We start from the raw sequence: 25935 nt of genomic DNA on the forward strand, positions 1-25935 counted from the left end.
AACTGGATGGGAGAGTTGAAGGGAAGGATGGTTTGGGCTCTGTCCTGGGACCTGGGAAACTGAAACGTGCTCCCATCCCCCCAGCACCCTGCTCTCCTCAGTGAGGGCTGTGAGACATTCTGCCAGCGAGGTCTGAACTCACAAGCATGACAAGTATCTTATGTCTAACTGCAGCCAATGGTGTCCCGCCAGCTAAAGATTTGAGCTTCCGTCCCTGGAATTATTTAAAAGATGTGGAGATGTGGCACTTAGGGATATGGTTTAGTGGTGGCCTTGGCAGTGTTTGATTTATGGTTGGACTCCATGTTCTTAAGGGTCTTTTCCAGCCTAAATGATTCTATGATGCCATGATTCTATGATTTGGGGTGAAACCATTTCAATTCCCATCACCTCCAACTCCCCTTGAGTGCAGCTGTTGCTTTGCACAGCTCTCCTGGCTATCCAGGCAGGTTGGGCACTGGTTTGGTGCCTACATTGGAAGTTTTACCCTTCCTGGGGTAAAAGACTGTTGAGGAAAGACTGTTGTAGAGATTTGGGTCACAGGGGTTTGAAGCAATCCTTCCAAAATCTGAGCAGGCTGAGCTTTGGAGCCCAGGAAAAATCGAGATGCTCTGAAGGATGTTTTAGAACAGTGGTACTACCACTAATAACAGTAACAGGGAACTCCTTATTCTCACTGATGATGATGATTAACTAAAAGTCTTTAGTTTCATTCCTAACAGTCATTCTTGCTTTTCAAAACATCTACTACACCTCAGTAGTTGTCTTGAGAGAAGTTCTTAAAACAATGCTTTTTCTCTCTTTTTTTTTTCTATTGTATAAAGAGTACACCTCTTGGACAGAATTACCCCCAAATCACGCTTCTTTCATAACATTTCTCCTTTTTTTTTCCCTGGTGTGAGGTGGAGGTGGCATAGGAGAATAGTTTCTTTTTGAGACAAAGAAGGCCAAGGAACAGATCCCAGGTCAGCAAGAAGGCACAAAGGAAGCCAGAATCTTTATGTAGCGTGCACTGACACAACACTTACCTGCATTTCCATTCTCAAAAGTCCCAACTGTGCAGCAGACTCTGGACTTCTGAGCTCCTTCATCTGCCCTGCGTGACACCATGTAAAATGGAACTACCCCAGTCAAATGGCTGGTTTTGATTCTCTTCACAGCCTGAAGCACCACATGGGTCATGAGACAAGCCAGGATGCACAAAAAAACCCTCACATACTCTTCACTTAAAGTTCAGGTGTTCAATGGCATCTCAGGAGACAAGACGTGCTGATTCCTGGGTTCAAGGAGCTTGTCAAGTGCTTCGTCATCATTTCTGTAATGGTGGCTTTGATATCTGTCTGATGTACAGGCTCTGTACATGGATGCTGACACCTCTTGAGAAACCTGCTCTGAAAGGGTTAACAAGTTGGGCATGAGTATAGCAAAAAAGAAGAACTTGGGTTTGGGCAAATGAAAAGGGTGCAGAAGTTGTTGTCAGGCCTGTTTGGGTACTTTTAAAGCAGCCCTGCACCTCATGTGATGTATTTCTGTGATCAGACGGAACCTGAGAGATTTCTCTAAATTGAAAATATGAGGAGGAAGGAAGGACAGCATCATTCAGGCTCAAAGGGAGCTCAGGAGGTGTCTTGACCAACCTCCTGCTCAAAGCAGGGTCAGACCAGATTACTCAGGGTTTTATCCTACCTTATACAGAAGAATACTGCACGGGATGATGCTGAATGCCTTGCTGACTTCAGGTAACAGACCATCGATGTTCTCCCCGCATCCAGCAACACGGTCCTTTCCTCACAGAAAGCAAAGAGAATGGACAGGGACAACCTGCCCTGGGTAAACCCTGTCACCTTCTCTTTCAGACACCCAGAAATGGGGTCAGGGTGGACATGCTCTGGGACACAGCCTTTAGTTACCCTGCTCACTGTCCTGGTTTTATCAGAAACAAGTTACTCTTTTAGTGAATTTCCCTGTCATCTAAAGTCTTCTTACTAACTGCAGGTTTCCTGAAAGTTAGATACATGTTTTGGTAGACATAGCAATGGAATGCAAGGTCATTGATAATGATGCATCTCGCGAGATGTGCAAGCAGGAGGTGAACTGAAAATTGACCAACTAAAGTATTTGATCCCATTAACGTCATACTTCATATAAAAGTGGGGGATCACGAGGATCTCGTCTCTGTTTTCCTTATGGCCAGCATTGGGAGAGGACCTTGCGAGTTGTCCCTGCAAACTGAGGGCTAGTGACAGACTGAATCCAGCTCCGGTTGGCTGCAGTGTCCAGCCCAGGACTTCGGGTGCCGGCCCCACATCTGCCGGAGCAGTTGCCGGGACTTTCAAGATTGGTTTTGTATATTTTGTATTATTTTCTCTATTTCATATTAGTAGCATTAGTAAAACATTTTTAATTTTTCCAACCCTCTTGTCTCTGTCCTTCTTCCTCCTCCCAATTGCCTGTCCTTAGTGGGATGAGGGGAGAGGGAGGGGCTGAAGGGGGAAGGGGTGGAAGAGGGAGTTAACAATACATCTGCCACGGTTTTATTTTCACCCCGCAAGCAAACCACAGCACTCAACCATTGGCCATTTTGAAAAGTGCACACGATGTGTGAGAGCTGCCAGTGGTCAGGGAGTCCCCCCAGTCTCCATGAGCTTTCCAAGAAGGTGGAGAGTGGCCTCACTGTGACATGGTCCTGCTGTCTCAGCTCCTGGGATGCTGCCCCTCCTGTCCCATAGACTGGAAAGGATTGTGTTAGTTCCAGTGACCCCTGACTCGATCCCCATCCACTGCTGGTTGTTCTGCCTCCAGTGATAGAGGCCTGGGAGACCTTGCTGGTGAAGATGGAGGACCAGAGACACAGAGAATAACACTTCTTTCCCTTATTAAATCAATGAGTGGCCAGAAGGTGTCTTTGTTTCTCCTTTCCTGAACTAGGAACAGCTCATTATGAGGCCCTTGAATTGCCTTACAGGTCTAGACTGAGTTTTGCTCTGGACTGTTGCTGTGCTTGGAGGCTGCTGTCCTTGCAGACCAGATGAACTAACTTCTGCCACCCTGCCTTGGCACTTTATTCCATCCGTGTCACAGCTCTGTCTGCAACACTGACAGCTCCAGCTCAGCCAGTCAGGTCCCTGGCTGAGGCCATTGCCTCACATCTGGGCTGAACCACCCCAGCTGTGGCACCAGGAAACCTCTGAGTCGCCCCATGGAAACCTGGTACCAAGTGTCCAAGAGCCCATGTGTGCAAATGCTTTGCTTCAGAGCACTGACATGACATGGCCAAAAGATTGCTGGATATCTCTCTAGACCTAGGAGTATAAACCCAGAATATAATGCCTAAATTCATTCCGGGGAACATATTCCTCCCCCAGTTTGGAAAAATTAGATCCTTTGCTGTAACATTCCTGGTGTCCTGCCTAATAATGGGACAAAAAAAGGTGATTCCCATAACAATTTATTTTTTAATACAAAGAACACAATGCTGGCAAGAAGTGTCACTGCTGAAGAGAGAGAATCGACATCACTGATTACTTGAGGTTGTTTCAAAGGATGTGCCCCTGGAGCCCCAGGGACACATGGAGGGAGCCCAGAGGGGACAGAGGAAGGGACATCATGGGCTGCTCCTGTGCTGCTGAGCTGGGCTGGGCTCCTGGGACAGAGGGAGCTCATGGCAAGCGGCAGCGCTGCAGAGAGACAGCTCTGCCCAGGAGCAGCTCCTCTGCAAAGCGCAGCAGGGCTGAGGGCTCTGCCTGCAGCACCGAGGGCAGAGGAGCCAGGGTGACAGGGGAAACGCAGTCTGGGGTGGGAGGACAGATGAGAGCTCACTTGGAGAATAATCCTCACAGCCCTTAGCATGGTAAGTTTCTGGCTCCAGGGCAATGCAGTTGCAGTTCCTGGAAAGATCTAAAGCTGGTACCTCTTACAGTTTATGAGACTTTTCAGGAGGGCTCTCTCAGTGTCTCTAACATTGAGGAGGATGTTCCCCAGAGCAGGGCTTCCCTGCTGCACCATCGGAGGGAAAGGACATGATGGCTTCTTTCTCCCAGGGATGGTTGTAGAGATGTGCATCTGCAGAGCAGGGTCCCTGCACCCCAGGGCTGTGCCGGGGCAGAGACTCTGCCGCCTGCCAGGGTCAGCGCTCAGCCTGCCCGGGGAGATCCCCACGGTGCTGTGGGGAGAAGCTGTGGGGGGAAGTTGTGACCCCTATCAGGGCAGGAAAGGTGCTTCTGCTGTGGAGAGGCTGCTGTGTGGTTCAGGGCTCCTCACAGCTCCAGATCACCCACAGGAGTTTTCCAAGGGGATGCCCCAAGGACAAGATCAATGCAAGGATTAGCAGACAGATAAGGAGCTTTCCTGAGCCTGCCTTTCAGTTTCTTATCCCAAGGGGTGGGGTGTGCAGTAAAGGATAAAATGAAAATGAGCCCTCATGCTTAAAAAAGTCATTGAGACTCCTGAACTGCAAATTTGAGTGATGAGTACGTCTGCCAGAAGGCTGATAACATCCCTTCACCATCCCTATGGACAGCACTTGCATCACCTTTGCTGCACCCCTCAGCCTTTATCTGACTTGTCCTATTTCCCAACCTGCAAACAGGAAGATGCCCCCAGGCAGTGCCCTGTGAACAGGCAGGATCTGTAGGGCCAGCCTGAGGGCACAGAGCATGGGATGATCTGTGAGCACTGACAGGGAAGAGACATGGACAGGGAAACACCTCCCAGGAGGAAAATCTCCAGACAGCAGAGATGTGATAAGGGAAGAAGAAACCAAAACCAGAAATGTTGTGGGAGGGAAAATTCAGAAATCTTTGTATGATCCCCGCAGTGCAGATCCCTCCTGTGAGCAGCCCCCTCGCCTCCTCTCCCACCCAGCAAAGCCTCTGCCCTCAGGGCCGGGGGCTCCAAGGCATGAAGCAGCTCCTGTGCAGCCAGAGCTCCAGTTCCCTCTGCAGAGCACAGGGGCTGAGAGCAGCTGCCCGGCAATGCTGGTGTGTGGGAGGTGGCTGCACAGCTGGGGAAGGGTGACGCTGTCTGAGTGCCCGGCTGCCTCTGCCCTGGCCTCTCTCACACCCACCCTCACCGCAGTTTCCTTCTTGCTCCACTGCTCTGGGTCACTGCTGGTGTGATCTGGTTCTTGCTGTCAGGCTCTCTGGGGATGGGAGTTTCAGCTGCAGAGTCACAGCCTGATCTTGTGGGTCCTTTCCTGCAGCTGTGTCCATGGGAACACGTGTCCCAGCTTTGCTCTGACCTCTGGGGCTGTGGGCAATGCAGTGTGTGGGGCTGGGGAAAGAGCTGAGTCTCCCTGAATCAGATGCCATCATTAGGGCACTTGGACATATCCTTCAGGTGTCCTTCCGATCTGTGATCTTCCCTCCAGGATGTAAACCTGTCCTACAACTTCTTTGTGTTCTCTGAAAGCCCCATGGAGAAGCTCAGAGATGCTGTGACAGAGAAAATGCTGTTGGGTTTTTGAAATGAGCCGTGTGTATCCTGGGCAAACATGGGGTGCTGAGACATTAGGAAAGGATGAGACATGCCATGGTTCCATCTGACAAAGCTGAACCCCAGGACTGGCCCCTGCCCCTCGTTCCCATGACCCCTGCTGCAGAGCAGGGCTGACTCCTGGGCAGCCAGCGGGCACAGGCCCTGCTCCTCACGGCACCTCCAGCCAGCACCACCCAGGGCTCAGCCACGGACCCGAAGGAAGGTCTGCAAAAGGACAAGGGGTGTGGAGCAGGGGAGGGTGTGTGAGAAATGGCTTTGATTTTGCTCAGAGAAGTGTCCCCTGACTTGTCACTGTCTTTTGCTCCTGTGACAGTGCCCCATGCTCATCAGCAAATGTCCAACAGCAGCTCCATCACCCAGTTCCTCCTCCTGGCGTTCACAGACACACGGGAGCTGCAGCTCTTGCACTTCTGGCTCTTCCTGGGCATCTACCTGGCTGCCCTCCTGGGCAACGGCCTCATCATCACCACCATAGCCTGTGACCAGCACCTCCACACCCCCATGTACTTCTTCCTGCTCAACCTCTCCCTCCTCGACCTGGGCTCCATCTCCATCACTGTCCCCAAATCCATGGCCAACTGTCTGTGGGATACCAGGGTCATTTCCTTTGCAGGATGTGCTGCCCAAGTCTTCTTTTTAGGTTTCTTGTTTGGTGCAGAGTATTCTCTTCTCACCATCATGTCCTACGACCGCTACGTTGCCATCTGCAAACCCCTGCACTACGGGACCCTCCTGGGCAGCAGAGCTTGTGTCCACATGGCAGCAGCTGCCTGGGCCACTGGGTTTCTCAGTGCTCTGCTGCACACGGCCAATACATTTTCACTGCCACTGTGCAAGGGCAATGCCCTGGACCAGTTCTTCTGTGAAATCCCCCAGATCCTCAAGCTCTCCTGCTCAGTCACCTACTTCAGGGAAGCTGGGCTCCTCATGCTTAATGTCTGTTTAGCATTTGTATGTTTTGTGTTCATCGTGGTGTCCTATGTGCAGATCTTGAGGACCGTGCTGAGGATCCCCTCTGAGCAGGGATGGCACAAAGCCTTTGCCACGTGCCTCCCTCACCTGACTGTGGTCTCCCTGTTCGTCAGCACTGCCGTGTTTGCCTACCTGAAACCCCACTCCATCTCCTCCCCATCCCTGGACCTGGTGGTGTCTGTTCTATACACATTGGTACCTCCAGCAGTGAACCCCCTCCTCTACAGAATGAGGAACCAGGAGCTCAAGGATGCCCTGTGGAAACTCATATTTTACTGTTTTCTGAAACAATAAACTGCCCGTCTGCTTCTGAATAGGAATTGTAATGTAACTAATTAGAGATCCAACCTGTCATCTGTATTATATGTTATTGATTGGTTTTTTATTGTGATAATGTTGTCATCCCCTTTCTAATTCTCTGTCTGCTTTTCTTTCATAACCACTAGTGTAAATCAGGAGCCATGCTCTCTTTGCCCTTAAACAAAATAAATGGCTCTGTAGTGACTTGTTTTTCATTATATCCTTCCTGCAAGGCCTGTTTGGAGCTGCAGGGACAGTTCCTGTGTGCATGGGAGGAGGGGAAAAGAGTCCAGCCTGGCAGCACTGCCAGGGAGCACCAGCGCTTGGCCTTCCAGAGCTGTTCTCGTTCCACTCCCACACTCTCCTTCTCATCCCTTGTGTTGGTGCAAGGCCTGAGTGCTCTGGCAGCCTGGTCACCGTCCTGCTGTGTGTCAGTCCTGTGAGCGCAGGCAGGGACAGGCAATGGGCACTGCTGTGACAGAGCTGGCCTCAGAGCAGCCTTTCCAGAAAGAAAGGTGATCTCCTACGGTCAGGGCCTGAAGGTTTAGCTCTTCTTCCAAGCTTCTCTGTAGAACATGCTGAAGCGACATGCAGATGCAAACACCAGGGTACAGCTGCACAGTGTGTGTGTGCAGGGCTGGGCACACAGCAGTGTCCTCTCACAGCCAGGCCTCCTGCCAGAGACCTGCAGGACCAGCAGAGCAGGGGCTGGGCTGTGCCCCTGTGCACTGGACACCCCTTGAGAAGAAGTCTCAGGACAATCATCATGGACTGGCCCCTCACAACCTTCCTTTCCAGCCCTGGCCTCTCACCCCAGCTCACAGAGGTTGCTCTTCCCTCCTTGGTGGGACACTGAATGAGTTGTTCAGCAGTCCATGTTGGCTTTGTACAGATGAGATGTAGGCACACACATCATGTACGTGAGGTGACACGCACGCGAGTGATCACAAACACCATCAATTATTCCTTGTTTTTCCATTAAGGTCTGTGGCACAGACAAGGTCTTGAGGTCACTTGATGTTGGGAGGAACACGCCATGGGAAATCACCTGAATGCAGCACTGCGATCTTCTTCCTTGGACTGAGGTCCCCGTGTCCATTCCTCATGACATGGCACTTCTCAGATGAGTGCAGAGCAGGGTGACACACCACAGGGCTGAGTTGCCTCCCGTCACTCTGGAGTGGCAGCAGGAGGCCAGAGACCCACTGTGATTCCTACCTCTGTGTGTAAAAGGGACAGACTCTGTCTCTGAGCCTCCCTGGGTGCATAAGCAGTCCTGAGACCAGCTCAGACGTGGATGCCTGATGGAACCCTGGCATTTCTGTGTGTGACTCCAGGATAAAACCTCAGTGGCCGAGTGAGATTCATCTCACCTCCCTTGGACAGGCTCATTGCAAGTGCTCCTGTCTGCTACATCACCCTTGCCCATGATTCTGGATTGTGCTTTCAAAAGTGACAGCAGAAACAGAGGAGTTCTGAGGTCCTTGGGAAAGGAAGACGTCAAACCCATCCTCAAGAAGGACAAGAAGGAGAATTTGAATAATTACAGGCTGGTCAACCAACCTCCGTCCCTGGGAACAGGATAGGCCACATCTTCCTGCACCAATCTCCAGGCACCTGAAGGACAAGGAAGGGATTGCTGAACCAAAATGAGCAGAAAACCCAATGAGTCCCAAGAAATGCTCTGAACCCATTCCAGAGCTTTAGACCCCCGGGAAAGAGCTCAGTGACCGTGCAGCCCATCCAGTTGCATCTGTGTCCCTCACCGAGCAGCACAACCAGTGTTGAGTCACCCCATGGTCCTGCAGCCAACCTGCTCTGTAGAGCATCAGTGCCAGGTTGGTGCCCTGTGGGGAGCACAGGGAAGGGGCCAGGAGCACCAGACCAGATCAGAGGAGGGATGGGGGGAGATCAGACAGGAGCTGACCGGGGCTGGAAATTGCCTTGGAGAGAAAAATGCTGGTGTTCAGCTGCCCCAAGATAATACCCAGAGTTCAGGGTGCAGGGCCAGAAGTCCTTGCTGTCCTGGTGCTTCACCAGGCCCTGGAAGTAGCTGGAGAAGGATTGGTGTCCCTCACTTGCCATCTCTTAGTGCATCATCCCTCGTGAAGGGTGGCATGGAAAGCAAGTCTGGGACTCTGTTTCAGGATTTGCACTGAAGAAAGTATTCACCCAGAAGCCACATCATTTTGCTCTGGTAACTTCAGTCCTGGTGCTCATCACATGTCCTTAAGACAAACTTATGCACCCCTCTTGTCAACCTTACCCCAAAAGTCACCCCTAGACAAGGCTCCTGAGCTGGGGCCGAGCTGGAGAACTGGGGTCCAGCTGTGACCAGAGGAAGGACAAGGCCTGTCCTAGGTCCTCTAAAGGGCCGGCAGCCTCTGTGATCTCCACCAGAAAAGGCAGCATGCAGGAAACTGTAGACCATCCCCAAGCCCATTGGAGGCCCTTAGGAAGAGTTCCTCTCTCCAGATATCCAGCACAGCTTGTTGCCGCATGAACAACCAGGAGAAACTGCCCCAGGACCCTCATTCCAGACCCCATCTCCTCCACCCCATACAGGCAGTGCTCTCCCCCTTGTCACTGAGGTGGTTCCAGGGACCCAAGAGACACCTGTGGGGAGGAGATGTTGGGTAGGGACAAGGTGTCCTTCAGTGCTCCTCATGGTACCTCCTGCTGGGCTTTGTGCCGCTGGTCACAACCCTCTGAGCCTGGCTGTTCAGTCAGTTCTCAGTGGTGCTAAGCAGGAATATGCCCATGAGCACATTGGGCTGCACTGGGAGGAGCGTGGCCACCCAGCCAAGGGCAGTTATTGTCCATCTTGACTCCGCACTGGTGTGGTCACATCTGGAGCGGGGTGTCCCAGTGGGAGGTTCCCCATTCTGGAGGAACGGGCAGGAGCTGTCGTGTGGCCAGAGAAAGTCTGGGTCATGTGTGGAGATGCTGAGAGACCCAAACTTCTTTAGCCTGGTGAAGTGGAAACCGAGGAAACATGCTGTTTTTACTGAGATTGAGTTAATTTTCTTCATGCATTTTGAATCTCTCTCCTTCATAGCTAATACAGTCTTTTGTTTAGATTTGCTATGAGAATAATAACACTGTTTCTTCCCTGGGATAGATTTAATTTTTTCTTTTAGCAGCTTTACAGTGTTTGCCATTTGGTATGAAAGGAATGTCAGAACTCACTGATATCTTGGCTGTTGTCAGGGAAACCAAGGGCTTCTTTGGCCATCCAGCTGCAGATGCAACTCGGCAGGAGGGGACACAGACAGGACAGCACCTGGGTTGACATGCAGGCTGATCAATGAAATATTCCCTATGATTAGCGTCATGTTCAGTCTAAAGCTGGAGCTGGCTTTTAGGGCTTGTTACATCCGTTACTTTGGGTTTTCCAGCTGGCTTGGCTAGTTCCATTCAGAAGTTTCATTCTGTCAGGAGTTCAATGTTAGTTCGGCCTTTTGCCGTTCTGCCATTTTGCAGTTGGCCTTTGGGTCTTTCTGCCTGTTGCCCTTTTGCTCTCTCTTGCTGGGATCAGCTGTTCAGCAGCACAGGTGGGGACACACCGGGGTGAGAACAAGCTGGGGAAGCGCATGGGGTGTCTGCAGCCTGTGGGGAAACAGCCACAGGCCTGGGACAGTGTAGGATGGACCGTGGTGGAGATGGCCAAGGGTGCTGGCAAGGCTGCATGTCCCTGGAAGTCACAAATGTCTTTGTCCTCTTGGCAATGGCTGATGTCCCTGACAGCGAGGCGTAAGAGGAGACACATGGTTGTCGTGACCATGGCACCCCATTGCCTCCTTGCACCCCCCAGGGAGTGTCACACCATTGTCCTGCACTGGGCATCATCCCCACATCCCCGGGAAGAGCCCTGAGACACACGTGAGGGACAGGATCTCCCTTCCTAGGGGCAGGGGCTCAAGGCTTGGCCATTATCCTTCATCAAACAAACCAAGGGTTTTCTCAGCATCAGAGCTGCTGCACTTTGCCTTTGCCTGATGCAATCACTGCCTCCAATTATCTGCTCTAACAAGTCCCTGGGGAGGCTTTGTCAGTAACAGCCCTCAGTGGGGCCCATTAATGCTTCAAGGTACTTTGGGCTTTGCTTCTGACTTGGACTTCTTGAGGAGATTCTTCAGTCTGTCCTTGGTATCTGAGGTTCATGGACTCAGCACCAAATACGCCATGGGGCTCATTAAAACACAGAAAGCCCTAACGAGCAATGTTTCTTTCCTAATTTTCTTCCAATCTTCAAGACTTGTAGAAGTAACTGGAGAGGTTTCAATGGGACACTTACTGATGAAGATTTCAAAGAAGATTTCATAAAGGAGGGGTTTTTCTTTCAAGGGTATTTTCTGTCATTTTTCAGTGTGTAGAAGAAGTGACAGCAGCATTCTGCAATGGACATTGATCCAGAGGGTCTCCTGAAGACATCTGGACAGGCAGGAGAACGGTCTCTTGAGGCTGGACACTGTATGGACACCCTTGCTCCTCACCGCCCACCCCCAGTCTGCCCGTTCCCTCATTGGCCACCTGGGACTGGCATCACTTTTCCTCACATCAGACTTCTGCACTGAGCTCTGCAGGTGGATGCTGCAGCTCCTGCACACCAGCTCCCACCTGCTCTCCTGTGTAAACACTACACAGTTTCATAAACACTAAAACAGTTTCCTCAACTGTGTGTGTAAGCTGGATCTAATGAGGTCCACCATCCACACGGGACATCCACACAAGAACTGTTTTAGACAGAGAGATAGGAAAGGATATATATAAACACAATTAACACGTTAACTACCATGTTAATTAGACTTCTGAAGAATGGGGCAAGTTTGTAACTCCCTGAAACTCAAATCAGAAACCAGACAGTTGAGAGGCAACTGAATGACCAAAGAGCAAGTGGAGGAGGAAACCTGAGAGCACTGGGAAGGGCAAACGTCCAGATAGTCTGCTGGAAAGTTGTCCTTTGACATGGACATTTAATCAGGAGAGGTGGAAACTCCTGAATGACGAGGGAGTTGAAATAATACAGTGCTGGAAATAAAGGTACAGGAGAAGACCAATATTTGTTTTCGTACCCTTAGTACACTTCCTGGTAATTCACTGTTTAGCATTTTTTTGTGTTTCTGGTGGGTGTTTTTTTGTTTGTTGTGGAATTTTTGTTTTAATATGTTAAAAACCAACCAAACAAAAACCCCCAGAAACAAACAAACAAACAAAACAAACAAGCAAAACCCAAAAAACCCCAAAAAAACCAAACCTAACCAAACCAAACCAACAACAACAACAACGAAGTGCAGCTTTCCAGGCAGACATCAGTCATCAGTTGTCTCACCATAAACAGTCAGTGTCATTTTCGGGGCCCCAGTGCACCTGAGGTGCTGGCCTGGGATTGGCCTCTATCACAGAGGACCTGGGGGAGACCAGAGCACCTTGCAATGCAGTGGAGCCTGGGCAGGGGTTCCCGGGGCATCTACACTGGCACCAGGTGTTTGTGTCCCTGGAGCTGAAGACATTTGTGTCCTAAATCCATTCCCAGTTCTGGAAAACTCTCTGCTTTTCAAAGAAAAGAAACCCTCCCAAAGAAAAAAGGAAAAATAAAGACAAGTATGTTGACACCTTCCTTTGCTTTGGATCTTTGTCTTCAGTTCTTCTTATTTTAATTTTCATTGACATTAACTGACATCTGATGGGCCTACAGGTATTAAGCCAAGATTATTTTGTGTCTTGCATAGCACCCCATGCCCTCTAAATCTTCCCTGCCCAGGACTCCTCACACTTTGCCCAGAGTGTCACACTGAGGTGTTGACTGGTTCACTGGTTGAGATGATGGTTTAGATGGTCACCTACAGCACAGCTGGATTCATGGCCCATAATCGTCTGCTCTGCTCCAGTTAGAAAGAGCCCATCATCACAATGGGATCGTCAGAGAACTGAGGTTGAAGGGACCTCAGGAGTCTGCAGTCCAACCTGTCACAAACTGGGTCAGACCAAGGTGTTCAACCTTGATTCAATCAGAGATTGAAAACCTGCAAAGACAGAGCCTGTGCAGCCTCTCTGGGTGACCTGAGACAGCACTTGGCTGAGCTCCTGGGGAAAAAGCTTTTCCTTATGTCCTGGTTGAAGCTCTCTCACCTTCCACCCATTCTCTTCTGTGCTTCTACCACACACCATGGTGAAGAGCCTGGCTGTGTGTTCTCCATGACCTCCTGTAAGAGTCGGTTCGAACAACAGTATTTGCCTCAACATTGCCATCAGGGACTTGGAGAATAGATGCCCTGATAGAAAGAACTGTACAAGGACTTGGAGAGAGGCCTGAGGAAAAGAATTGTGTTGTACAGGTCTCTCTGACCTGGGGCTACAGGTAACAATAGCTGCTGTCCAGAAGATGGATTTTCACCTGCTGCCTCAGCCAAAATTGCCCCCACCTCTTAGCTGCTACTAAGACCAACAATGAAGAGCATGCGCAGAGGCTTGCAGAGGGTCTTGAGGTCACCCAGCGGATCAGTAAGAGACCCCTGAACCGAGGTGATGCAGGCACAGACAAGTTCTGGCAAACAAAGCAGGGACTATTTGGGCCTGCACAGTTCAGCCTGGATCGCGAAACGAAGGCAGAGATTGGCCTCAATCAGTGGGAGAGAGGAGGGGTGAAGAAGCATAAAAGGTGGCTTGTGACTGAACATCATTGAGATGTCCCCACCAAAGGATCGCGGATCACGACGGAGGACCGGCAGGACGGTCCCCGTACGGGACCTGAGACCATAGGGACACCTTTGGAACTCGTGGTGGTAGCTAATCGCCTTTCCCCCTTTTTTTCTCTTCCCCTTTTCTCCACTTTCTCTATCGCGTGCCGCTTTATGGGCAAAATAATAAAGTTAACACTGTTTGATTGAATTATAACCCCTTGGCATTTTGGTCGCTTCAAGATCAAGGAAAACGAACCATCACGAGTACATCATCGAATGGACCGTGACATTAAACCGGTGTCATGGACAGGATTCTGAGAAAACAGAGCAGTGCAGGTACTGTGTGGTCTGTAATAGGAGAAGAAAGTTTCGCTCCAGCCACACCTGGCCCTAACTAATAAGGTGAGAGGTGTCCAGAAACCAAGGGGGGCGATTCAGATTTCCCACACACCACACGCACCTCGGTGTTGAGCGCTCCAAACTTGAGTTGAGGGCTCTGTCTCTGGGATCTCAAAGTGCAAAAATGGGTGTTGTTCTCATGTTGATGAGAATTGTCTGCTAGAGAGAGTGAAGGGGCAATCCTGTGTGTTTGCGTAACTAAGTTGAGCCTGCTCGTAGCAGATTTTTGGCCCCTCCAACCACTCGGGAAAGAGAAGGGTGACACAGCAGTTGCTGTGGGTTTGTATAACTAACTTGTGCCTTCCCGACGTGGGTTTGGTCCCTTCATAGTAAGAATGACTGAAAAGGTTGATAATCAAGATTTTTGGTTAGGGAAAGATCGAGGCTCGTTCTACACACTTTTAGCAAAGTACGGGGCTCAACCCTCCATACCCAGAGAGGACTGGGCTTGTGATAATTGGGCTAATTTACAGAGTGTAGTTGTGGATAACTTGTTAGGAGACACAACATGTATGTGTGGTAAGCAATCCAGGGCTCCACATGGCCGCGGTTTAGGTTTAGGCTGCCGCTTGCCATCCTCTGCCAGCAGAGACATGGAACGTCACGGCGCGTGGACAGTGGCTGATCACCAATAGCAAATGGGGATGGGACGCGTGATCAGCGCATTGTAGCCAATCATTACCGTTTCTTTAGCGCGTGCTCAGGGAAAAAGTTCTATATAGTCTTTGTTGTTATGTTGAATAAAGGAGAACGATTTAACCCACATTGGGATGCTGTCGTTATTCTGGCCGACTCTTTCCGTCCAACGAGGCTCGTCCTAAGGATCCACTCCGACATGTAGTGGACCGAGTGATTTCTCTACAGACTAAGTCTAAGTTTAGATCAGATAAGAACAAAGCTATGGTCTGTGCTGTCCTAGGCCAGCCTAGTAGCAGCGATTGAAGATCACCTCAGGCAACGTAGTAATGAAAGAAAAATTATAGAATCCCTTGAAAATCTGGTGCAGATTTCGCAAAAAATGATCTCCAATTTAGAACAATTAGAAAATTCTTCACAACGATTCGAAAAAGAGAGGGAAGAAAACCGCTCATTAAAAGCTACTCTAAAGGAGGAATGTTTAAAAAGCACAAGAGTGCTGAGGGAGCGGCAGCTAGAGGAGAAAAGTATCTGAGAAATAAATCAAATTTACCCTCAGAAAGAATTGGAGGAGATGAGAAAACGTGATGAGGAATACCCACACATGAGACCCTTAGTGAAAACAGAATATTTTTATGCAAATGAAGAGGATACTGACCCTCACATTACAACTAAGCAAACACCTTACACTGCCACCAAGCTGGCAAACTAAAGAAAGAGTATGGGTGCCTCCCTAAAGAATCTGAAACGGAGCACGTGTGGCGCGTATCCCTAACTGGGGGAGACCAAATTCAGTTAAGTGAACAGGAAGCTAATGGTTACTGGGGGCATGGAGTTTTCTTAACAACTGGTGACAGACGTGCCTCATGGTCCCTAACCCAGCGAGCTGCTTATTGGGCTGGAGGGCTAAACCCTTTAGATAGAGGAGAGCCCCCGGCAATCACTGGCACACCTGATCAATTGCTAGAAAGTGCACACAAAGCAGCCTGCTTGCAAATGATACATGAAAGAAACTTGATTCCCAAATGTGAATCCTCAATGATGCTGCCAGTGAGTCCTGACATGATGACTCCCTTGATAAGGGGACTTCCAGAGTCACTTAAACCTTCAAAGGACAATCGCATTGATGAGCCCAGTAGAAAGATTGGAAGGTTTGATCAGGAGCCAGGGTACCAGAAGCAGGAGCTAGAGGGATGGAGCTGACACTGCCATTGATTCACTGTTCACCCCTGCCCTGACTTTCCCCAACCAACCAAATACTAAAAAGGTGTGGACGTGGGGGGAAACAGCACAAGAATTGATACATTATAATAGGAAATATGGCCCTGTAAAAATCCTAGAAGAAAGGTCGAGAGGAATCTGTCATGTTGAAGTCAAGAATGTGCCCCTTTCTACCAGTACTGCTGCTGCTACTAGTGCTCCAAGAAAGCAGCATCCGCATATTAGAAGAGGAAAGGGGGAACAACCTAAGATCCGACAACAATGGTGGGGTTTGGGAATTAAAAAGGGAGTATATAATATATAATAATATAATGGAAGGCTTACTTACCCCTTGATAAACTGAGTAAACTGGTATCAAGGTGGCATAATCCAAAAGAACATTCACAGAGCATGAAAGAAGTCCTACCTGTTACACCTTCAGCTCCTTCCTCCGCCGAGGATGAAACTCTCCCAGGAACAGGAAAACTAGAACCTCCATTCCCTCCATTCTGCACTCATACCTGAGGGTGGGACGTGACAGGCTGTGGATATTACAACATAGTCCAGAAGCTTCTCAGCTTCTCTGGGCACCTCCTTTGTTGAGGACCCTGTCAACTGACTGAGGGTCCCACCCCTCCTGCCCCCCAGCTGGTGCAGGTGAAGTCACCCTGCCCGGGGCAGGGGAGGATGTGACTGTCAGCACCTTGGTACCACCCTGGTGTGTACGTGGGGACAGGCACAGTGGGGCACAAAAGGTGCGAAGGAGCCATCGACTGCCCTATTGAAGGCTCTGGATCTCAGGGGGATGTGCAACTGCCACAGTGGGGCATTGTGATGTCACTGGTGATGTCACAAAGGGCCCTGCCCAGGCACCCCTCTAAAAGCAGGGCTGGGGGTGCAGAGCTGCATCCTCTGGCAGGGCAGGGAGGTGGCCACTCCACCATGGCCCGATCCTGGTGAAAGAGGAGATGTCGCCGCAGCTGGAAATGCTGTCGTGGCTGGCGCCACTACCAGAGCCACTCTCGCTGCCGCTGTGTCCCATCCCTGAAACTGTGAGGCCCCTAAGAGCCAAAATTTCCCATCCCTGCACACCTTGAGCCACTCAGGGTAAAATTTCCTGTCCCTGGACCCATTAGGTCACCAAGACCTAAAATGTCACATCCCTGGACCGCTTGGGTCACCGAGAGCCAGAATGTCCCATGCCAGAACCCGGATATCCCATCCCTGGAGACTCTGGGACCAAGACCTAAAATGTCCCATCCCTGGATCCAAGATGTCCCGTCTCTAGACACTTTAGGCCACCCAGGCCCAGATATCCCATCTCTGGACCCCATGAAGCCACCAAGACCCAGGATGACCCATCCTTGGAAACTCTGGGGACACCAAGTCCTAAGATGTCCCATCTCCAGCCACCTTAGGCCACCAAGATCAAGATGTCCCATTCCTGGACACTTTGGGCCACCAAGACCTAAAATATCGCATCCCTGGATCCAAGATGTCTCATGGCTGGAGACTTTGGGCCACCAAGACGCAGGATGTCCCATCCTGGGACCCAAGATGTCCCATCTCCAGCCCCCTTGGGCTACCCAGGCCAAGATGTCCCATCCCTGGAAACTTTGGGCCACCAAGACCCAGGATGTCCCATCTCTGGATCCCTTAGGCCACGAAGAACTAAAATGTCCCATCCCTGGACACTTTGGGCCACCAAGATGAAGATGCCTCATCTCTGGACACTTTGGAACACGAAGACCAAGATGTCCCATCTCTGGACCCAAGATGTCCCATCTCTGGACCCAAGATGTCCCATCTCCAGCCCTCTTGGGCCAACCAGACCCCTGATGTCCAATCCCTGGACCCCTTAGGCCAACAAGATGTCCCATGCCTGGACTCTGTGAGGCCATCAGGTGCCAAAATGCCCCATCCTTGGATCCTTTAGGTGACCAAGACCAAGATGTCTCATCCCTGAAAACTGTGAGGTCACCAAGACAGAGGATGTCCCATGCCTGGACACATTTGGTGACCAAGACCTAAAATATCCTATGCTTGGGCCCCTTGGGCTAGCAAGACCTAAAATGTCTCATCCCTGGACACTTTGGGCCACCAAGACCCAGGATATCTCATCCCTGGACTAAAAATGTCCCATTTGCTGCCATCTTGGGCCACCAAGACCTAAAATGTCCCAACCCTTGCACCCCTTGGACCACCCAGGCCAAGATGTCCCATCCCTGGACACTGTGAGGCCATGAAGACCCAAGAAGTCTCATCCCTGCACCCTTTGGGGACACCAAGTCCTAAGATGTCCCATCTCCAGCCCCCTTGAGCCAGCCAGGCCAAGATGTCCCATCTCGGGACCCCTTAGGCCACCAAAAGACCTAAAATGTTCCTTTCCTGGACCCACTGAGCCACCAAAACCCAGGATGTGCCATCCCAGGCTCCAGATGTCCCATCTCTGGACACTTTGGGCCAATCAGACCCAAAATGTCCCATCCTTGGAACACCCAGGCCAAGATGTCCCATCCCTGGACACTTTGGGCCACCAAGACCCAGGTTGTCCCATCTCAGGACCCAAGATGTCTCATCTGCAGCCATCTTGGGCCACCAAGACCTTAAATGTCCCAACCTTTGCACCCCTTGGAGCACCCAGGCCAAGGTGTTCCATCCCTGAACACTGTGAGGACACCAAGACCCAGGATGTCTCATCCCTAGACCCTTTGGGGACACCAAGTCCTAAGATGTCCCATCTCCAGCCCCCGTTGGACCACCCAGGCCAAGATTTCCCATCTCTGGACAACTTTGGCCACAAAGACATAAAATGTCCAATCGTAGACCCCGAATGTACCATCCCTGGAGACTTTGGGTGATCAAGACCTAAAATGTCCCATCCCTGGACCCCTTGGGCCACAGAGAGCAAGGGTGTCTCATCCCAGACCCCGGATGTCCCATCCCTGGACATTTGGGCCAACCAGAGCAAAGAGGTCCCATCCCTGGACCCCTTAGGCCAAAGAGACCAAGATGTCTCATCCCTGGACACTTTGGGCCAACAAGACCCAGGATGTCCCATCTCTGGACACAATATGTCCCATCTCCAGCCCCCTTGAGCCACCAATACCTAAATGCCCCAATCCATGGACCACCCAGGCCAAGATGCCAATTCCCTGGACACTTTGAACCACCAAGACCCAGGATGTCCCTTTTCTGGATCCCTTAGGCCACCAAGATATAAAATGTCCAATCCCAGACCCCTGGACACATTTGGCCACCAAGACCTAAAACGTCCCATCCCTGGACACTTTGGGACACCCAGGCCTAGATGTCCCATCCCTGGACACTGTGAGGCCACCAGGACCCAGGATGTCATATCTCCAGACCCCTTCGGCTACCAAGACCAGAATGTCCCATGTCCAGCCATCTTGGGAAACCAAGACCAAGATGTCCCATCTTTGGACTCCTTGGACCACTGTGAACCAAAATCACCCATCTCAGAGCTCCAATGCCCCATCACTGGAAACCTTGCGCCACTGAGACCAAGATGTCCCATCCCTAGATCCAAGGTGTCCCATCTCTGGACCCAAAATGTCCCATCCCTGGACACTTTAGGCCACCAAGATGCAGGATGTCCCACGTCTGGAACTTTTAAGCCACCAAGACCCAAAATGTCCCATCTCCAGGCATCTTGGTCCACCAAGACCAAGATGTCACATCACTGGACCCCTTGGGCCACCGAGACCAAGATGTCCCATTCCTGGAGCGAAGATGTCCCATTCCTGGACTCTTTGGGCCACCAAGACCCAGGATGTCCAAACCCTTGGACCCCTGGAGCTCCCGGGCCAAGATGTCCTATCCTTGCACCGAAGATCTCCCATCGCTGGACACTCTGGGCCACCAAGATGCAGAATGTCCAATCTCCAGCCCCCTTGCTCCACCAAGACCAAGGTTGTGCCATCTCTGGACCCAAAATGTCCCACCTCCAGCGCCCTTGGGCCATCAAGAGCCAAAATTTCCCATCCCTGGATACCTTGGGCCACTCAGCGCAAGATGTGCCATCCCTGAAACCCTTAGGCCACCAGGACATAAAATGTCCCATATCTGGACACTTTGGGCCATCAATACTGAAAATGTTCTGAACCGGGACCCCTTAGACCACCAATACCCAGGGTGTCCCATCCTTGGACACTTTGGGGACAATAAGACCAAGGACATCCCTTCTCTGGACTCAAGATGTCCCATTTGCAGCCATTTTGAGCCATCAAGATGTTAAATGCACCAACCCACGGACCACCCAGGCCAGGATGTCCCATCCCTGGACACTGTGAGGCCACAAGACCCAGGACGTCCCATCTCTGGACCCCTTCGACTACCAAGATCAGGATGTCCCATCCTTGGACCACCTGGACCACCCAGACCCAGAATATCTCATCCCTGGACTCAAATTGTCCCATCTCCAGCCCCCTTGGGCCATCAAGAGCCAAAATTTCCCATCCCTGTACCCTCTGGGCTACGCAGAGCAGGATGTCCCATCCCTGGACCCCTTAGGCCAACGAGACCTAGAATGTCCCATCCCCGGACACTTTGGGCCACCCAGGCCAAGATGTCACATCCCTGGACCCTGTGAAGCCATCAAGACTCAGGATGTCCTATTCCTGGACACTTCGTCCCACCTCATCGAGAGGGTGGAGAATCCCAGGACCCCAACCATCTCCCCAAATTCACCCCACCTCATATGGAGGATGTTGAACCCCAACCAAGACTCCAAACATCTCTCCAACATTGTCCCACCTCATCTAGAGGGTGGAGAACCCCAAGACACCAAACATCTCCCGCAGTGTTGTCCCACGTCATCCAGAGGATGTTGAACCCCAACATCTCACTCAATTTTGTCCCATCTGGAGGATATTGAAGCCCAAGACCCCAAACATCTCCCCAACTTCATGCCTTCTTCACCTGGAGGATGTTGAACCCCAACCAAGACCCCAAACATCTTTGCTAATTTTGTCCTACCTCATCTGGAATGTGGAGAACCCAGGACTCCAAAACATCTCCCGCAGTGTTGTCCCACCTGAGGGATGGAGTACCCAAGACCCAACCATCTCCCCCAACTTCACCTCTCCTCATCTAGCCAGTGGAGAACTCCAAGACCCCCAACATCTCCCTCAGTGTTGTCCCACCCGGAGGATGTTGAACCCCAACTGAGACCCCCAAACATCTCCCCAACTTCATCCCTCTTCCCCCGGGAGGATGGAGAACCCAAGACATGAACCATCTCCCCCAATGTTGTCCCACCTCACGCTGACAACGTTGAACTCCAAGACTCCAAGATCTCCCCAACTTTGACCCACCTGGAAGATGTTGAACCTCAACTGAGACCCCCAAACATCTTCGCAACTTCATCCAACCTCATCTGGAGGATGGAAAACACAAGACCCTAACATCTCCCGTCAACTCCTCCTGATTGGTGAGTGGAGGGGGTGGGGTGGGGTGGGGTCTGTGGGTGGGGCCTGCCAGGGGCAGTGGCCACTGCTGCTCTCCCAGGGAAGTTCATCTGGATCCATTTTGGGGCCACCAGGAAGTTGGTGTCACCCAACAAGACGTGTGAGTGAGCGGAGGGCCCAGCAGGGGGCATCTAGTTGGACGGTGTCTACTTGTCCATCATCCATCTGTCCATCCATCTGTCCCTCCACATGGCCATCCCTCCATCTCCTCATCCCACCACCCACCTGACCCTCATTCTCCATCTCCGGGTGTCTCCACCCTCATCTGTCCATCTGTCCATCCTCATCTTCTCACCCACCTCCTGGTCCCTCCATCTCCATCTCCTGGTGTCTCCATCTCCTCGTGTCTCTGTCCATCTGTCCATCCCGAGCTCCTCACCCACTACCCACGCGACTCTCCCTCTCTTGGTGTCTCTATCTCCTCACCCATCCATCTCCTCACATCTCCCTCTCCTGGCCCCTCCATCTCACAGAATCACAGAAATCAGGGATTGGAAGGTGTAGGAGTCGGTCCAAAGAACAGTATTTGCCTGAACATCACCATCAGGGACTTGGAGAACAGAAGTCCTGATAGAAAGAATTGGAAAATGACTTGGAGAGAGGCCTGACGAAAAAAGTTGTGTTATACAGGTCTCTCTGACCCAGGGGCTACAGGTAACTATAGCTGCTGTACGGATTCCACCTGCTGCCGCAGCCAGACTTGCCCCCACCTCCTAAAAGGAATTGTGTTCTACAGGTCTCTCCGACCTGGGGACAATAGCTGCTGTGCAGAAGATGGATTTTCACCTGCTGCCTCAGCCAAACTTGCCCCCACCTCCTCCCTGCTACTAAGGCCAATGAAGAAGAGCATGCGCAGAGGCTCTCCAAAGGTCTTGAGGTCACCCAATGGACCAGTAAGAGACCCCTGAACCGAGGTGATGCAGGCACAGACGGGTTCTGGCAAGCGAAGCGGGGACTCTTCGGGCCTGCGCAGTTCAGCCTGAATTGCGAAACAAAGGCAGAGATTGGCCTCAATCCATGGGAGCAAAGCGGGGTGAAGAAGCATGAAAGACGATTCCCGACGGGACATCTTTGAGCTCTCCCCACCAAAGGGTCACGGATCACAACGGAGAACCAGCAGGACTCTTCTCACGACACCCGAGGCCATAGGGATGCCTTTGGATCTCGTAGTGGTAGCCAACCCTTTTTTTCCCCCTTTCTTTTCTTTCCTTTTTCTCCAGTCTCTCTATCACGTGCCGCTTTAGGGGCAAAATAAATAAAGAAATATTGATGATTGAATTACAACCTCTTGGCTTTTTGATTGCCTTAATTTTTCACTTCAAGATCAAGGTAAATGAAGCATCACGAGTCCATCACCGAATGGATGGTGACAGGCCTGGATCACAAGTCTTATGAGGAGCAGCTGAGGGACATGAGGCCATTTAGCCTGGAAAAAAAGAGACTGAGGGGAGACCTTATCGGTCTCTACAACTACCTGACAGGAGGTTTTAGCATGGTGGGTGTTGGTCTCTTCTCCCAAGCAGCAACTGATAGGAGGAGAGGAAAGGTTCTCACGTTGTGCCAGGGAAAGTTCAGATTGGATATTAGGAGGCATTTCTTCATGGAAAAAGTTGTGAAGCAGTGGAACAGGCTGCCCAGGGAAGTGGTGAAGTCACCATTCCTGGAGGTGTTTAGAAGACATTTAATTGGGTTTCTTAGGGACATGGTTTAGTGCTAGAGTTGGGTTATGGTTGGACTCGATGATCCTGAGGGTCTCTTCCAGCTGAAATTATTCTATAAATCAATTGACAAATCAAATTCAGGGCAGTTATTCCCTTATAGTGCCAGTTACAGGCCTGCAGTGTTACGTGAGGTGCCAAGGCTCTCGCACACCCCTACATGTATTGGGCAGGGACAGCGATGGTCCTGTGCAGGGCAGCCATCCCCATCCACAGTGAGTGTGGGACAGACACCCCAGACAGCACTGCAGACAGATTCGGTGCCTTTGTGCAAGAAACTCATTCCCACCTCTGAAGCATCGCAAGATCTGTCCCTTCTCTATCCAGGAGATGTAGGGCAGCCCATGAATAGGAAGCGCTTCACACCGCGGTGTCCATGCGTATAGCAACACTTCCAAATCTCCTTTTTTTCTTTTCACCAAACCTGTTCTCAACTCCTTGATAACATAAACGAGGAACAGACAAACATTGTCACATTGGGCCTGTCAGCAGCACCTTGTCATTCCTAGAGATCAGTGACACGTCTGCCCAAGTACCTCAGGGGCAGCAGAGACGCCACTGACAAAACACACGTTTCCTTCCAGGTCTGTCATTGCCAGCCCTGTTTCTCTCTGGCCTTGGGGACAGCAGGGCTTGCTCACTCTCCTGTTGCCCAATTTCAGCCCTAACTTTCCATCTGCCATTCCCTGTGACATTGCTCTGCTCTGAAGTCAAACCTTTGCACACATGGGGACCTGGATTCTTGAGACCAACCAGATTTCCCGAGAACTATCAGAGCTTGGCTGGGTGCTACAGCTGAGGTGCCACAGCCCAACTGTGCACTGATGCCCTCAGCCAAGGGCACAGCCAGGACAAGCTGCAGCCTGTGCTGTTTGACACCCATGGAGTCACCGCCAGGCGTGGTGGGACAAGTCACACAGCTTGGGGTGCTGCAATGGCTGGGTACAGGCTTTTCAGGAGAGACGGGCTGGAAGGGTCAGCAGTGGGATTCCCTCAGAGTGAAGAAGTTGCTGGGATGTATGGAGCTCCTTTATGTGGGGAGTGACAAGATGGGTTTTCCCTTGTGAGTGAGGGCACCAATGACAAAGCCCTGGGGCTGTGGGGGCACATGGCCATGCCCCCAACAATCTGGTGCCACCGAAAATGGGGCACAGCAGTCAGGGAGAGGCACCAGGATAAGGAGGAGAAGAGCAGCACTAAAAGACTGTGCAAGGGAAATTGGAAATTATTTCCTTTTTCTTGAATAAACTCTGGATGGAACCCTGCTACTGCTGCCATTTTAGTGGCCTCTGCCTGGGCTCAGGAGAGTCCTGGAGGGCAGGGCCCCTTTTCTTTAGGGGGCACCGGGGGCTCCCCGGGCGAGTGGTCCCTGCCCTGGCTGGAATTGGAGGGACCGTGGCTGGAGCAGTCCAGGGAGAGTCCAGAACTTGAGAAACTTTGGGGTTCCACCACCAGGAATCTCCTAAGTTTCAAAAGGAGAAGCGGCCAGTCCTGTACCGGGGCAGGAGAATAACCCCATCCATCAGGAGAGAAAAGGACCTGACACGCTGAGCAGTGACCCTGAGGGGAAGGGCCTGGGCACTACAAGGGCCGCCACACAAGCCCGTGCTGCACGCTCACCATGAACAAGGCAGCTGCACACGGGGCTGCATGAGGAGGAGCGTGGGGACCCAGACACCTGGAGTTCTCATCCCATTCGGTTCAGCACTGGTGTGACCCCACACACACGGGTGTGTGCCAGTGTGCGGCTCCCAGTTTAGAGAAGCAGGGAGGAACTGGAGAGCGTAGGGCTGTGCCAAGGCAGGGTTCAGGACCTTGTGCACATGGTGTGGGATGCTGAGGGACCTGGGCTGCTCTGGCCCAGCAGCGCTGGGGAGGCTGCAGCAGTGTAGGAGTAGCCTGAGAGTGCTGGAAGGGTGGTTTCAGAGATGGTGGAGGTTTTCTTCATAGTGAGAAAGAGCATGAGAAAGAAATAATGGCACAAAGTGCAGCTGGGGAGGTCCAGGCCGGACATGAGCAGGAAGGAATGTGAGTGGAAGGGCAGTGCTGTGGTGGAGCAGGTCACCCAGAGGGAGTCTGCAGCAGCCCAAGGCTTTGTGCTTCAAGGAACAGCTGGGGAGGATGGAGAGAGATCAGCAAAGGAAGGAAGATGCTCAGACAAGAGCAAGGTGGGCAGCAGGGGGGATGTGTCCAGCCTGCAGGGCAAGAGGTGCAGGGGATGCCACAGCATAGGACAGGCTGTCGTGGAGAGGATCAAGGGATGTAAAGAGGTTTAAAGCCCCCAACAGATATGAGCTCCTTCTCGCCTTAGCTGTGGCTGTTGTCTCCAGCTCTGATGCCTGTGAGGAGACACCTTGTCCTTACAGCACAGGGGCCTCATGGCCTCCTTGTCCCCAGCCAGGAACCTGGGAGGTGTGGGACCATAGTCCTGCCCTTGGCCTTGCACAGCCCCACATCACACTGTCCCAGGAAGGGCCCTGGGCAACGTGGGAGGGACAGGATCTGCCTTCCCAGGGCTGGGGGTCAGGGCTTGGCCCTTTGGTTAATGAAACACATCCAGGTGTACTGATCATCAGAGAGACCTTCACATTGCTTGTCCTGACCTGCCATCTCTGCCTCCAGTTTTCTTCTCTAACCAGACCCTGGGGTCAGTTCCTCAGTAGTGTTCGTCAGTGGGACCCATTAACATTACAAGAAACTTTGCAGTTTGAATCTGACTTGGACTTCTTGAGAGGTTTCTTCAGCTTCCTCCAGGCTCTGAAGTTCATAGCCTCAGCACCAAACCCACCAGAGGGGTCATTAAAGTGCCTTGGGCTGCTCCTGTGCTGCTGAGCTGGGCTGGGCTCCTGGGACAGAGGGAGCTCATGGCAAGCGGCAGCGCTGCAGAGAGACAGCTCTGCCCAGGAGCAGCTCCTCTGCAAAGCGCAGCAGGGCTGAGGGCTCTGCCTGGGGATCTCAGGGAGACAAGCAAGGCAGAGAGAGATTAAAGGTGGTCAGGATGGGGAGGATGACTGAGAGCTCACTGGAGGAGAAATCTTTGCA

General features: G+C 51.6%; 1 protein-coding gene across 1 annotated transcript in view; it reads left to right on the forward strand.

Annotated features, from left to right (window-relative positions):
- LOC136000668 (olfactory receptor 14A16-like) overlaps positions 1-6762 on the forward strand; it is a gene marked incomplete at its 5' end in the record, with an annotated part of 43924 nt that extends 37162 nt beyond the window's left edge. The window contains one exon of the mRNA XM_065654599.1: positions 6373-6762. Within this exon, the coding sequence (XP_065510671.1) occupies positions 6373-6762 (390 nt within the window). The remainder of the gene's footprint in view (positions 1-6372) is intronic.
- Positions 6763-25935: the final 19173 nt, after the last annotated feature.

Source organism: Caloenas nicobarica, chromosome 34, assembly GCF_036013445.1.
Source record: "Caloenas nicobarica isolate bCalNic1 chromosome 34, bCalNic1.hap1, whole genome shotgun sequence".
NCBI lineage: Eukaryota > Metazoa > Chordata > Aves > Columbiformes > Columbidae > Caloenas > Caloenas nicobarica.